The sequence below is a fragment of the Euwallacea similis genome, chromosome 34 (genome assembly GCF_039881205.1).
Source record: "Euwallacea similis isolate ESF13 chromosome 34, ESF131.1, whole genome shotgun sequence".
Classification (NCBI taxonomy): Eukaryota; Metazoa; Arthropoda; class Insecta; order Coleoptera; family Curculionidae; genus Euwallacea; species Euwallacea similis.
Genome location: NC_089642.1, coordinates 1,162,290 through 1,177,870, shown reverse-complemented (window position 1 = coordinate 1,177,870; position 15,581 = coordinate 1,162,290). Strand labels below are relative to the sequence as shown.

The 15,581-nt window shown below is 31.2% G+C and overlaps 2 protein-coding genes and 1 long non-coding RNA gene across 4 annotated transcripts in view; 2 read left to right on the top strand and 1 right to left on the bottom strand.

Annotated features, from left to right (window-relative positions):
* Positions 1-2,872, top strand: part of RpL27 (ribosomal protein L27) — a 94,713-nt gene extending 91,841 nt beyond the window's left edge. Inside the window, exons 1-3 of one of the 2 annotated variants that reach the window (XM_066404392.1) lie at positions 208-285; positions 553-777; positions 2,644-2,872. In XM_066404392.1, coding sequence (XP_066260489.1) covers positions 559-777; positions 2,644-2,832 — 408 coding nt within the window. In that variant the 5' untranslated portion in view covers positions 208-285; positions 553-558 and the 3' untranslated portion in view covers positions 2,833-2,872. Of the gene's footprint in view, positions 1-207; positions 286-552; positions 778-2,643 lie in introns of those variants that run through there. The other variant, XM_066404391.1, reaches the window with a different exon arrangement.
* LOC136418354 (uncharacterized) overlaps positions 1-15,581 on the bottom strand; it is a 212,240-nt gene that overhangs the window by 114,851 nt on the left and 81,808 nt on the right. The window lies entirely within an intron of this gene.
* Positions 6,052-15,581, top strand: part of LOC136418344 (high affinity cationic amino acid transporter 1-like) — a 69,638-nt gene continuing 60,108 nt past the window's right edge. The window contains exon 1 of the mRNA XM_066404380.1: positions 6,052-6,314. The gene's annotated coding sequence lies outside the window, so the exon portion shown is untranslated. The remainder of the gene's footprint in view (positions 6,315-15,581) is intronic.

Below are 15,581 nucleotides of genomic sequence, written 5' to 3'. Positions count from 1 at the left end.
ATACATTTATTAATATATAATACGCAGGACAGGTGCGTGACTGTCCTGTCCTAATAAACGCATATACATTCATAGGGAACTATTGTTTAAATTTCGCATTCGAATGACGTAATGAGTAAAGAATATGACGACGCATTCTCACATTCTGCCTAACCAATTATTTCCCAGATGCCGCCACGTCATACGTAGGTCAAACGTTATTACTGTCACTGTTGCCAAGCTGTAAAACACCATCTATCGGACAGGTCCTTCAACATACCCTCCATTTTAAAAGAAAAGAGTTTTGTAAGTACGGTTTTAAAATCTTAATTCATCCTCTAGATTTTCTTCAATTTATGGGACAATTTATGCCATTTAGATTTTAAATATATCCCTAAACAAATGGGGAGTGTATATTCATTGATTACCATAAAATCGTTTTCAAAAATGTCTTTGAAATTCATGTGAGGTTATGTCAACGAGTCAACTTGTTTGTGTAAATCCTCAAATTTGTTCAACTTTTGGGTATACAAAGCGAATTTACTGTTAATTGATTATTTTGACTATTTCTAGACCAAAATGGGTAAAATTATGAAACCTGGAAAAGTCGTGTTGGTCCTGGGTGGCCGATACGCGGGCAGAAAAGCCATTGTGATGAAGAATTATGATGATGGGACTGGTGACAAGCCCTATGGACATGCCTTGGTGGCTGGAATCGACAGGTATCCCCGTAAAATCCATAAGAGGATGGGTAAAGGGAAAATGCACAAGAGGAGTAAAATTAAGCCTTTTGTCAAAGTAAGTACCCCCTTGGACAATCTCATATTAAAGATGTACTGTTTGTAGATTGCTATACAGGATGTCTGGAAACAACGTTGAAATATTTTAGGAGGTGATTCTAGAGATTGAAATAACTAAAAAAAGTCCTTATAAACATATCTTATAAATTGCTTCTCATAGGGGCTATAACCCTTTAAAGGAGGGCTTTTGAAGATGGTTTTTTACAATATTTTCAAAACAGTTTGTGCTAAAATTATGAAATTTGATATACTTTAATAAGTAAGAATGGAAAAACTTTCTTTGTGTTAATAATTGCAGATTTTAGTCAGGGGTGTCATATACAGGGAGTCTCCTACGTAAATTTTGCCTTAACTTTTTTGTTTGTGACAATTCTTTATTTTTGAAATCAAATTACTGATTCGTCAATATTTTTCAATAAAAAGGTCCTCTTATTTCATCTCGTTAGGATAGACCATTTTCCAAAAAAATGAATTTTTATAAATAAATGTGCAACAGGAACATTGAAATGCAAGTTAATAAACATAATAGGTGTAAGTCACTTTTAACTTTTGTCTTTGACGTTTGCAACATTTGTTATGAGTAATCATTACTAATATTTGTCTTATAATTACTGTTTAATAAAAAAGTATTTCTATTACAAAGATGCCTACTATGTTTATTAAGATGCATTTTGATGCCCCTGTAATTGACCATTAATTTATAAAAATTCATTTTTCTGGAAAGTGGTCTATTCTAACAAGATGAAATAAGAGGACTTTTTTATTAAAAAATATTTGCGAATCAGTAATTTGATTTCAAAAATAAAGAATTGTCACAGACAAACAAAAAAGTTAAGGCAAAATTTATGTAGGAAACCCCCCGTATATGACGCCCCTGATTAAAATCTGCCATTATTAACACAAAAAAAGTTTTTCAATTCTTACTTATTAAAGTATATCGACTTTCATAATTTTAGCACAAAGTGTTTCAAAAATATTGTGAAACAACCATCTTCAAAGGTCTTCCTTTAAAGGGTTCTAGCCCCTTTAACAAGCAATTTTAGGGCTATGTTTATAAGAACTTTTTTTATGATTTTAACCTCTAGAATCGCCTCCTAAAATATTTCAACATTATTTCTGGACACCCTGTATATGTGTATACATGTATATATGAAAACCTTTATTTTCAGATAACTAGACCATTGACCATTTAGTCTTTCTGCTGTATTTTAAAATATTAATGTAAGATCTTTAGTTCAAATTATTGTTTGTCAGAAAGGTACAATGCTGTTACTTTTTATTTTTAAAGAAAATTTAATACCCCACCCTAACTAAATGATAATAGGCAAGGAAAAATAAATAAAATTGTTAATGAAATAGTGCCTTTACATAAAAAAATAATGATTGATAGCATACATAACACATTGTTATGTTGAGTATCTAGAATAGTAAGGTTTTACTGGGCAAAGACAATGTTTGAGTGCTGAGCATAGTCAAGTCTTTAATGTTGTCAAAAAATATCAAAATGTCAAAACATCCAGGGTATCCCATTTAAAAATTGAAAATTAGGATTACTTCCAGCCCAACTAGAAGTAACATGACTTTAAAAATTATCCAGAAAATTTGTTAATATTGTCTTGTATAAGTTCCCAAAATTTCAAAATCCGTATCTATTGTTACGAAGCATAAAGTAGATGATATATGATAACGTACCATATTTTGAGGAAGTTATTTTTCGTAATCATCCAGAACTGTTAATAAGTCTCTTTCCATGAATCATCCTGTATAAACTAGGAACTTTTAGCAGACTTAAATGGAATGGCTCATGACTATAATAAATTTTAAGTACAAAGTTAATGTATTTAATCAGAATTTTTATTTACAGACTTTAAACTACAATCATTTGATGCCTACCCGTTACTCAGTAACAGATCTTACGGAAATTAAGATTGTTTCAAAGGATCTTAAAGATCCTATGAAGAGAAAGAAGATCCGCTTCCAGACAAGAGTTAAATTTGAGGAGAGATACAAGCAGGGAAAGAACAAATGGTTCTTCCAGAAATTGAGGTTCTAGGTGTTCTGTTAAGGTTTAATAAAATAATCTAAAACTAAAATTTGGTCTTTTTCTGCGGGACACAGACATGTAAATTAGATGACAAAATTTAAGTATGTGCAATAGTTAATTAAAGGTGAAGAGTGATACAATATTACTATTATCTCACTTAGTTTAGATTGGTGAACATTTTTAATATTAAGTTTATTAATTTAAGAAAAACACTGAAAGAGTTTCTACAAATTTAAATCCCCTTCTTTTATTTTTTTTCTTATTGTATTATTTGCGTATACAGTACTAAATAGTTACTACCAATGATATTGCATAATCTGCAGTATCAACTATTGAGCATTCTGTCTTGAAAGCTACCTTAAAATGATGGACTCATAGACACGTACAGATTATTATTTTCTAGGATACGAAGCCCAACATGCCATATGTTATTCCCACTTAAAAATATGCAAACGTCTTCTTTGTTTAAAAATTAACAATGCCGCATTGGTCAAATTTGTGAAATAAATATACTAGGTGTCTCTGAACATAATATCATAAATTCAATCATGTATTTTAGGCCCCAACATATGATGAGAACTTCATATAAACATATAGTATATCGAAAGGCACTTCATTTTCGACGTACAAGGTGTGAGAGGTTAGTAGATGAGGATGGTTTTATATTAATATTTTCCAAATGTTTCGAGATAAATTTTATATTTTATTATAACTTTTTGTACTATTTCTGATTTTATAAAATTCCCACATTTTTAAAGGGGCGGTTGACACAGGGGGATAGTCCTTAAAAAGTATCAACATTTTTTTGTACTTAACTTTATTAAGAATTATATAAGAAAATTATCAAATTTGAAGAATTTTACGTAAAAAGGTACTTTTGTTGAAAGTTAAATCTCCAACGGTTTTCGAGAAAATTCAGATCTAACAAATTGGTGGATACTATGTGTTATTAAATAAACATCCGAGTTAAAACCCAGTTGGCCTTGATATGAAACAAAAAGTATTTTTGACATTTCCATACATGACAGTATTTATTAAGAAAGTCTGATAGTTTTTCGTTGTTGCTGGAACAGTGTAATTACAATTATTTTTAAAGAAAATGGGATATTTAATCAATATCACACAGGGTTATTCACCCAACTCATTTATTAAAAGTTTACTAGAATTTAAAAGTGATACAAATTTAAAGTTAACTTCGATCTGTACTATTAAAAAAAAATATTTTCAACTTCTTGTCACTGTTGGTTTAACCGGAAATAGTTGTTAGCTTGCTTGTTTCAAATAGAACCCCCAGTATATTATTTTATTTTTAGATTTTATGTAATATTTGAGACACATTTTCTGTATAATGTCCTATACTTAGGTCTTACCGTTTTTGAGATATTTGACATTGAATTAAAAACGTACCTTCATAATGACCAATTTTAAAATTGTACATCTTCGCTGTTATTAAAGACATAATCTTAAAATTTGGAGAATGTTAATACATAGTTTTAAGTTTACATTTTTGCTATTTATATGACTTAGTATTATACAGTGTCCAAAATTCAGCTCTTAACATTTACATTTTTGAAGTTGCAGAAGTGTATTTTTTTAAATAGGACACTCTATAACTAAGCAGTATTAAGTAGAGAATATAATTATCTATCGAACAGTATTAGGATTACCAATATCTATTCCAAACCATTTTTGAAATAATTAAATTTTATGTGAAACTGGTAGTACATATTCATTTTGGTAAATTTTTACTCTTTACGTAGTTAGCTATTGAAAAATACATAATAATAATTATTATTTACTTATGTTTATATATTTCAGTAATTATTATGATTATTATTTATTTCATTATTTATTTTTATTCATAGGTCCTGTTGTTTTATCAAATTGATTAACAGGCTCTATTTATCTAAACTTTCTGCACAACACAATGGGTGATCTTTTGGACGACATTCCTCTAAATCAAAGGCAACAAATGTCGTTCCAGTATAATCCTACTTTAGCTCATTTTTCGATTGCCGTTAGGGAGCAGTTACACCAAACTTTTCTACGTACATGGGTAAGAAGGAGCAGATTTGTATTATGGCCTGCAAGATCGCTTGATTTAAACCCTTTAGATTTCTTTTTTTGGGGGTATTTGAAAACATTAATCTATGATACTCCTATAAATAGCTGCGAGGAGCTGCAACTACGAATTCATAAAAAATGCTAGTAAATCCGAATCAACGAGGGAGTTTTAGAAAGAGTTTGAACATTTTTTAAACAAAGATGTGCCTGATTGGAAATGGGAGGAGGGCACTTTGAATATTTTATGTAAGTTCATTTTTTATTTTGCTAAAAGCTTTTTTTGTTTGTTTGTCCACAATAAATACATATTTGTACACAAATAATACATATTGTAAATAAATATTTCAAAAAAGAATAACTTTCCATATCTCTAGAACCGTAATTTTGTGGACCCATGTTTATTAAGACTGTTTTGTTTATTTTAGTTCATACTATTACCTTTTTAAATATTTTACACTTTTTTTTAACACTATTTAATAGAAAATCAGACAATGGGAAATTTTTGTTAGAAATGTGCAACATTTTCAAGTGAAAATGAGAATATTTTTACCAGAATTTAATATTTGTTGGATTTCTAATCAATGCATTTGTCAAATTTCGCCCCCGTCAGAGTTCAGAAAAATATTTGCATTTCGTGGCGCCTCAAGATTTTGAATAAGTTGGAACAGCATATATGCAAAGTGGTCTTAGGAATTTTTTTATGTCTAAATTGTTGTGAAATTTGGTTTAAATAATCGTTTCGCCACAATTACATTAAAAACGAATGGCAAAGTTCGTTTATCCACCAGGCTTTATCATCTTCTGATCACGATTTGGACCTCTTAAGCGGTGCTCCACATTAATTGGCAAATATAGCAGGCTGTTTTATGGATGCGCAATACTGAAAAGCGGTTTACATTGCCTCTTGTGATGTGATATGAATGTGTACATAGTATCGAACATCATAATTGTATTTAATTGGGTCCAATGTAGAAAAGCATACCCTACCAACTATGTAAAATGAGATTTAGTTATATTGGCAACTAAATAGGTTTGCAAATCTCAATGCTGAATAAGGTAGCTACATGGAGGTCTGAGGTACCGCAAACAAAAAGCAGGGGCGGGGAGTAACCTTTCAAACCGAAATGCATTTAGCAAATGGTAAAACATTTTTCTGAAGTCGCCTAGTCGCGTTTTAGTTTGGTAGGTACCATACGTATTGTACCCCAGTTTATCAATAGTACCAGGCGACGGGCGGCAGGTTTTTTAACATTGAAGTTAGTCGTTTAAATTTTTTTTTTGTTTATTAATGATGTGCTAAATATTTTTGCCGAGTGGAATACATTATTATGGTTTTATTGATAGCTTCCAGATTGGCGATTGTGAATATTGTATTAACGCGTGTCTTATAGTGAAACAAAAATTCAGAAGAATATATCTAATTAACGGTGAGTATACGGGAGGTTTGGAATTCTATGCAGATAATGTTACAAGAAGTTAAGTACCTAAGAAAGTTTGCATTTCTTTTGCTCATAATCATAGAATTCAATTTTTTTCTATTATTACCTTTAAAAGCTCTTATTAATGGATGCGCTGCCGGATTGCGCAGCACGTTTTCTTTTTTTTTTAATCGTTGACTAACAGGTTAATAATGACGTGTATGTGGCACATTATACGAACGATTGTCATAGCAACGAGATTTACCTTTGACATTATGAGTCGCTCCTTTTTCAAATTTCGGATTTAATTTATATTTAATTTAGGCTAATTTTAATATTTGTAAGATAATTGTGAAATTTTTTAGTTACAAAATCTTTACCTATACAAGGAGATTGGTGTTAAAAGTAAATTAATCGAAGACTACTACAGGCGTAAGAACGAAGCGATTGCATCAACCGATATTCAAATTTTTAGTGGTGAAATAATTATTTATTAGAGTTGTATTGGATGGCGAATTGTAGTTGTTATGATACAAGGTGTCTCTGAACATAGTGTCATAAATTCAATCATGTATTCTGAGCCCTAAAAAATGACGAGAACTTCATATAAAGATATGTATATCGAAAGGTATTTCGTTTTCGACATACAAGATGTGAAAAGCTGGTTTCTGAAGATGGTTTTTTATTAATATTTTCCGAACGTTTCGAGATAAATTAATTAAATTTTGCAATTTATTAGAGTTTATTGTACTCTTTCTGAATTTATAAAGAAATTGCCACATTATTTTACTGGTGGGTAATATAGAAGGGTAGTGCTTAAAAAGTACCTAAACTTTTTTGTACTTAACTTTCTTGATGACTTTACAGAAACAATATCAAATTTGAAGATTTTTACATAAAAAGGTGCTTTTGTTGAAAGTTAAACAGTTTTTCGAGAAAATTGAAATTTTACAAATCGGCGGATACTATATTTTAATAAACAAACGTCAGTTTATAACCTTTTTTTTATTCATTTTCTTTAATAATAATTGCAATTGCGCATTGTCCCGGTGACAACGAAAAACCACCAGACTTTAATAATAAATTCTGTCATGTACGGAAATGTCAAAAATATTTTTTTGTTTTATTTCAAGGCCCACTGGGTTTTAACTCTAACGTTTATTTAATAAAACTTAGTATTCATCGATTTGTTGGATCTCAATTTTCTCGAAAACTGTTTGATATTTCGATTTTCAACAAGAGTACCTTTTTATGTAAAAATTTTCGAATTTGATTTTTTTCTTATAAAATCGTCAATAAAGTTAAGTACAAAAAAGTTTTGGTACTTTTTAAGCACAAGCCCTTTGTATTTCCTGCCTCTGAAAAAATATGGCAATTAATTTCTTTATAGAGATTCAGGAAGAGTACGAAAAGTTATGAAAAATGACAAAACTTAATTTGTTTATATCGAACCATTTCAAAAACGTTAATAAAAAACAATTTTCAGGAACCAATTTTTCACATCCTGTACAGGGTAGTTCCCAAGAATGTTTCGATATTTAAGGAGCTGATTTTCTGGATTGTTCTAAAACGAAAACGTATGTCCTAAAACGAGTCGTTTCTGAGACACAGGGTGTTCATTATTAAATAATTTTTTTTTTGTATTTTCAAAATTTAATAAATATAAAAGCAACACGAAATTGTAAACATGATAACGGAGTACGTACGTAATATTTTATTTGTTTTGAATGGCCAATTTTGTCTCTTTAACCAATTTGCTATTATTTACATCATAGGTTTTTAACGGGACATATTTTTTTTTTCTCAAAAATTATTCATCATATTAAAAAAACACAAGACGCATCTTTGGTGTATTTTAAATCGGTTATTTAAAAAAATGTATCCAATTTGGAAAATGTCAGTGGCGTAACCCTCATTCTCTATAAGAATTAACATGGTACTTCCTACGCACATCTGTGGTTACAGCATTTTTCTTTAAATGGAAGGGAACTGTTTGGACTACTGTGTAAATATATAGAACTTCAATAAAATATTTTTCACCATTTTAAATGAAAATACGAAGAAAAATATTTTATCTAATATTTAACACCATGTATCTCGGAAGCGACTCGTTTTAGGACATATGTTTTCATCTTAGAAAAATCCAGAGAATCAGTGTCTTAAATATCGGAATACCCTTAAGGACCACCCTGTATATCGAAAACGAAACGCCTTTCGATATACAATACATATGTATGTCTATATGAAGTTTTTGTCAGATTTTGGGACCTAGAATATGTGGTTGAATTTATGGCGCTATGTTCACAGACATCTTTTATGTCGAGTTAAAAAATAAGATTTTCGCTAAATGTGAGTATAATGGAATCATTCCATGCCCGAAATGGAAACAATATTTTCGCCCCGCATCGTTAGTGCATCATAAATGTTAGATGAGATAATAATCGACTAAAATCTAGAATGCACTTAATCTTATTACTTTCCCTTATATCACTTAACAGCAATATTTCTGTTATTAAGTACAGGGTCGTTTGTATTTACGTGGTTTACGGTTTTTTTACCGCAACAAATAATTACTTACTCATAATGTTTTAGTTGTTTGATTAATTATCGGTTGGCAGTTTCTATTAAATAGAAATAGCAATTTTCAAATTAATAAAATTAAATTCAGTTATTTAAATTAGCAGCCATGTACCTAGGAGGTTTTTGAAGGGCGATCCACACCTTCCTTAATGTAAACGTAATGAGAATATGTTAGAATCAAGTTTTCTCGAACTCAGTTGAAACGGAGAAAATATTTTCTGATGTAAGGGTTCTCATTTATTATGGAATATATTAAAAATCTCCCGCGATTTTACAAGGAGAATTATACAGGGTGATTTAAAAAATTAAAAAAACCGTGAGTTGAAATTTTTTAAAAGGGACCATATAGACATTTCCCATAGAGACATAAAAAATAAATGGTATATGCATTTTGTAGAAAAAAAACATATTCTTGGCCTATAACGTTCGCTAGCCTTGGCTGCACCTCGGCAATAAATTTACATTGTCGATCTGGACTATGTGATTTTTCCTAGTAGACGCGCAATACATCTACTACAATGTAATTTTTGTTGCGGTCGAACTACTGAAAGAAATTCTTAAAAATCATTACTAATTTAAAGCGTCTATAGTCTATTGGGATTTAATTTGCGCTTGATGGAAAGAAAAGCACGTAAACATCTGAATCGAGCAAAGGTGTATTTTAAATAAAAAAGTTTTACAAATTATTATTTAACATATTGTAATTACATACAGTATTGGACAAAAGTATATAGCCAAAGGGTTTTGTATAAAAATCTTCCTGCGGGTACTTTAATTAAAACTTTAGTTTAACTATAAAGTTCTATGACAAGACATACGTAGAAATTTAAAAGTTTTATTTTTTTTTTTATTTCATCAACAGTGAAAGATACAAGTTAGATGTATAATATTGGAAGAACAAAAATATGCAGAGTGGTCCACTTTTTTGTAGCAGGACTTTAACAGTTGATAGAAAAACTTATTTTAAGAAGAACATTTCATATCAATATAGACCCATAAACGTTTCGTTTTAAAGATACTGGGCGTTGAAACTTAAAAAAAATCTATTATTTTTTATAATACTCCAAACTCTGGAGATATTTAAATCAAATTTGGTGCACAGCATCATATTATATGCTGTCATATTTAGTAATAATATCACGGTCCACGAGCAACCACTGCTGGAGTTGTTGGGTTTATTAACATAAAATTTAATAAATTACTAATACGGTCCTGTCTAAAATCAAAACTAATTTTTTTTTCCTAAATGAGTGATTCATTTTCTACAAAAAATGTGTCTTGACATTTTTTCGTATCTGGTTGCGTAACAAATTCAATTAAAAAAAATTAAATGAACAAATTCCCCCGATCTAACCCCGTTGGACTTTTTTGTTTGGAGATTTTTAAAAGAATAAAGACATGTGGAAACAAGGGAAGAACTTATTGGTCGCGTTAGAGATACGTACACTGAATTTAGAAATTATAATTTATGGTGTTCTCCGATCCATTAGACGTCGGATTGAATTACGTGTGCAACAAAATGATTCATATTTTGAACGCCTACTTTAAATGAAGTGCATTTTTGTAGCTGTTTTAATTGTGCAATTCGTATCATTAACAATAATAAATAATAAAATTTGATTTTAGAGAGAACCATATTAGTAAATTTTTGAATTTTATGTTAGTAAACCCCACAACTCCGACACTGGTTGCTCATGGACCGTGACATTATTACCCGAATACGACAGTATACAATGTGATGCTGTAAATCAAATTTGGTTTAAATATTTCCAGAGGTTGAAGTATTATAAAAAATAATAGAATTTTTTAAAGTTTTCAATGTTCGGTATCTTTAAAACGAAGCGTTTATGTGCCTATGTTGATATGAAATTTTCTTCTTAAAATAAGTTTTTCTATCGATTGTTAAAGTCCTGTTACAAAAAAGTGGACCACCTTGTATAGACAAATCATAAACTTATTAATATTTACTTGATAACTCAACTAAACTAATTGAAAAACGTTTTATTTGGACAACTTCCCCCTAATATTTGGTTGCATAACCATTGTTTTCTATTACAGCCTGGCATCTTGGCATGAACTCCAGAAGTTTGTTAATGTAACCCATGTCTATATTTTGCCAGGGTTCTCTCAATTGTGTCCAAAGTTCATCCTTGTTATTATAATTCCTCGTTCGAATTTGTCTGTTTACATGGTCCCACAGATTCTCTATAGAATTTAAATCTGGAGACTGTGATGGCCACTCCAAAATCCATATTTTTTCATCGACCAAAAATTATTTTGCCAACCTTGAGGTGTATTTGGGGTCCTTGCCATGTTGAAACATGGAACGTAGTGGTATATAGTCTTCTATATAAGGCAACAAGGCATTATTAGGTATATTTTTATATATAACTTTGTCCATAATGCCTTCAATTCGATGCAACGGATCCATTCCAAATCTCGAGAAACAACCTCAAACCATCACAGATCCTCCTCCATGTTTAAAAGTGAATAACATGTAGTTGGGATCCATCTTTTTACCACAAAGACGTCGAATGTAGTTGATTCCATTAGATTGAACTTAGACTCATTGGAAAAGCATACCCTTTTCCAATCGTCGAAAGTCCAGGCCAAGTGTTTTCTGTCAAGGCCTTCCTGTTCTTTTTACTAAGAAGTGGTTTTTTTAATGGGAGGACGTGCAAATAAATTTAATTTATCTAACCTTCATCTAATAGTCTTAGTTGAGACATTGGAGATTCCTTCGGTGGAAGTTTGATTTTTTATTTGCCTAAGTGTTTTGAATGGGTCTCGAGATGAAATTGTTTTTATTAATTTAACAGTCTTTTCATTAAGTTTCCTAGATCGACTATTACGAGGGGCAACTTCAATGGTGCTTTGTTGATTGTATTTATGGATAATTGCCCAAACTGCCTTTCTTTTCACATTCAACCTTCTTGCAATATTCACTTGGCACATCATATCACTATTAAAAAATTTAAAAACTTTTTTTTAAATTTCTACACTTATTTGTGAGCCTCTGGGCATCTTAGAACATTTAGAACTGAACCTTCTACATTGCAATTTCGATAATGATTAACGTGTTAGGACATGAAATACTGAATTCAAAGTGGGAATCTATATACTTTTGTTTAAGCAAAAACGAATAATTTTTGAAAAAAATGTTTTGTGGCTATAAACGAAAGAAAAACCTTCCAAATATATTTGCATTTAAGGCAATAATATTTATATTTTCAATAAGGAATTCTAAATTTCTTACCTATAAAATTTATAGAGATTTTCACTTGTCTATATACTTTTGTCCATTACTGTATATGTAAAAAGACATTTATTTACACAAATTTCAATAAGCATTTGGGATTAACAAATATTTCTGTTTGTTAATCAAATTTTATTTTGTTAAGTTCAATTTTATTATAAAAACAAAATAAATTTTTGTTTTCATAATAAAATGTAATATTTGCAGATTTGAGGCTTGATAACAGCTTAAGATTTCCTGTAATTTGTTATTCTCCTGACCATTCGGTTAAATCAAAGAGGCCTGAAGAACTATCCTGACTAGATCTAATCACAAGAGGTTCTATTTGCGCCTCAATGATATTGTCTAATTGTGATATTTTTAATTCAGTTTTTTGGCGGACACGTTCGATGCATCTTCTCCATTTTTCTGGAGAAATTAACGATATCCCTTTTTCAAAAAGAATTTTTATGTCCCTAAATTTAAATGTGGAGTTCTTATCGGCTATATGCTGTTTAACACCGGCTCAAATGAACTCAATCGGGTTGAGTTCAGAATGGTGTGAAGAAAGGCAAAGGATTTTGTTATCTTGTTTAGACATTTCATCTTTTTTTTCTTTGGCGAGGAGGTGAAAATCTTCTAAAAGACACCAGGTTGCCGATGTAATAGCTGGGTAGTGTGGGATTTGGGTGCAACCTAATGAGCACCACTAAAATTACCTCTTCTCTTCCACCCCGAAATCGCCTTTCGGAGTGCCTTCGGAGATTAGTCATTTCATTTACTACATATTTATCATAATACTTTTTATATCGTTTAACAAAAGACAGAAGTTGTACTTTGAGCATATCACCGTTGAATTCAATCTTTTTTGATTGCAGCCACTTCAGAATATCATCTTTTCTAGAGGCAGTGGTAGGCGTTTTTTCCAACTTTCTGGAATGATAAGAGTGCGTTATCAAGCGTGATAAGACGTGCATGAATTATCTGTCAATTTCGGTAAAGTGTTTGAAAATCAATGTTCAAAAGATTGCCATGACATTTTCATGATAATTACCGGATTTTTTAAATTTAAATGCCCATAGTGAATCTGGTACAAAACCCTCGCTTTCGATGTGGCATATGATTAGCCTTTTACCCTTTGCTAAGAAAAAAATGATCCTCTTTATCATGGTTTGTGATCATAAAATATTAAAATCTCTAAGGTTCAAACGGTTTGAAAATATACCTGATAGATTTTTTAACCCAGTAGAAAGTCCTTCTAAAAATGCTTGCCTGGATGATGAGACTGCCGTATCAACTCATACTTGAGATTTGGTGTGGCCTGCGTTGATCCATATCTCATCCAGATAGTAAATTTTTCGGCCTTCACTTCGGCATAATTTTATTTTTTTAAAAGTAATCTCTTCGCCACAAAGTAATTTCATCTCTATCTAATGGTAGACTGTTTTTTTCCCGAGTTTTAAATTTTTAATTGTTTTTTTTAAGAGTTTATAAAATGTAGTTTGCTTAAACGTCGGCAAATCTGGATCATCATTAACAACTTTTAGTATTTTATCGATTGTTGGAAGTTCGTTTTGAAAAAAGAATTTAAGAACACCTTATACCTTTTTTATTAAAATCGTCCACAGTGTCAGAAATTTGTTTGTAGCGTAACTTTCTTTTTGACTTCGAAAATGTATGGCTCTGTTTACATTCCTTTATAATATTAAAAACTGTTTTAGCACAAATCCCTGTTTTACTAGCAAGTCTCTCTTCGATTTCATCTACTAGTATACCTCTTTTTTTTCTAAAATTTCATGTTTATAAGTATTGAGAATAATTTCTTTTTACTTGGACATTGAAATGAGCCTTTTTGGGCCGTTTTTTGGCAGGAAAAAAATCACATTTTGCAACTTCATTAGCCGTATCGGAGGAGGACATAATTCGATAAATTTTATAAAAAGACTATAAATTAATCGCCCAAAATTCACTATAAATCTTAACTTGACATACTAGTCAAGAAATTATAATAAGTTGTCAACGATTTAAGGAAACAAAAACGTCAAATTCGACCCTGCCCAGTTTCCAATAGACCATGATTTTTTGTAACCCATTAATTTATAGTAGCAAGCAAAAATAGGTTGGTCCTCTAGTTGTCACGTGAGTGTGTTTAATTTGACTAGGCGTAAATGAAATTCGAATACATTTTAGTAATTATTTAAAAACTGTCAAAAGTTAGGTTGACAGCACTACGGAAAAATAATTTACATTTTTAGACGTCATTTTCATAAATTTACTTTTAAAATTTTATAAATTAATCGTAACCGACACAACAGAGAAAAAATAGTCATAGCAATACAGTAATATGTTTCATAACCAAACTGCTAGCGATATGGTTATGTGCACACCTAGTATACTTCTGAATTTAAAAAGGTTTTTTGTGCTTTACGGTATTTAATTCTACCTAGTTTTAATTACGGGAGGCATGGTACTATAAAATGGCCGACAACATCGCCAAGCTACAATCTTTAGATTTTTTATATGGCGTTGTTTTAAATACAGAGTGTACAAAAATAAATCTGTTTATATCGAAGCTCTTAGAATCAGAATAAATAGTGCCACAAGAACAATTCAGCCTGAAGTAGTGTCATTGGGTACTTGTTATTGTGTAAGGAATGTTTATGTGAATTTTCCTAAAGTGAGCTATATAGAAACGGATTTATTTAGTACACTTCGCCCTTCATACAAACCGAAAGAAAAGGATGTAAAGGGTTTAAGACTAGCTAACTTGCCGGCCACTTTATGCTACCACGTTGGACCCAATCGAAATTACATTCCTGGGTATAAAAAAGTGCACAGTTGAAAAGTTGATTTAAACTTGGTGAGCTAGTCCTGTTTCTCCCTGGAATTATTATTTTGGACAAAAAAAGTATAGATGAATGTGGGATTTATCTTTTTATTCGGTTGTCTAGGGTTTATGTATAATTGGGATAGGGTACAATACGAAGCTTAAATGGTAACTTAATTAGTAAAAACTCGCGTCACTTAGTTCGTCGTTCACTCCGGATATCAAAGAGAGCGATTCTCCTTGTCACAAATCTTAAATATTAAACCTGGGGGTAATAAACCAGTGTCGTACCTCGAGTAGAGGCCAGCGACCGTTACAACATCTGGCTGCTGCGAGCCAGCACCACGAACCATCCTTTGTTTGAGCCCTTAGCAACCATCCTCCGGCCCTTCTTCCTTGGTTCAAACAAAGAGATGTTCGCTTTTTGGGTTTTTTCCGTGACACAGATTCTAGGAGGTTACTGGGAGAACCCAGCAACAGCCGAGAATCACTCGAACTCAGGTACGATACGCATGGGCGTAACATCGAGGTACCTCACTTTTTAATCCCCCTCGGTTCCTCAACCCTAATTTAACTAATACTATCTAACAAATATTCGGACTTTCCCGTTGGTGTCTCGATTTGGTCAGACAGT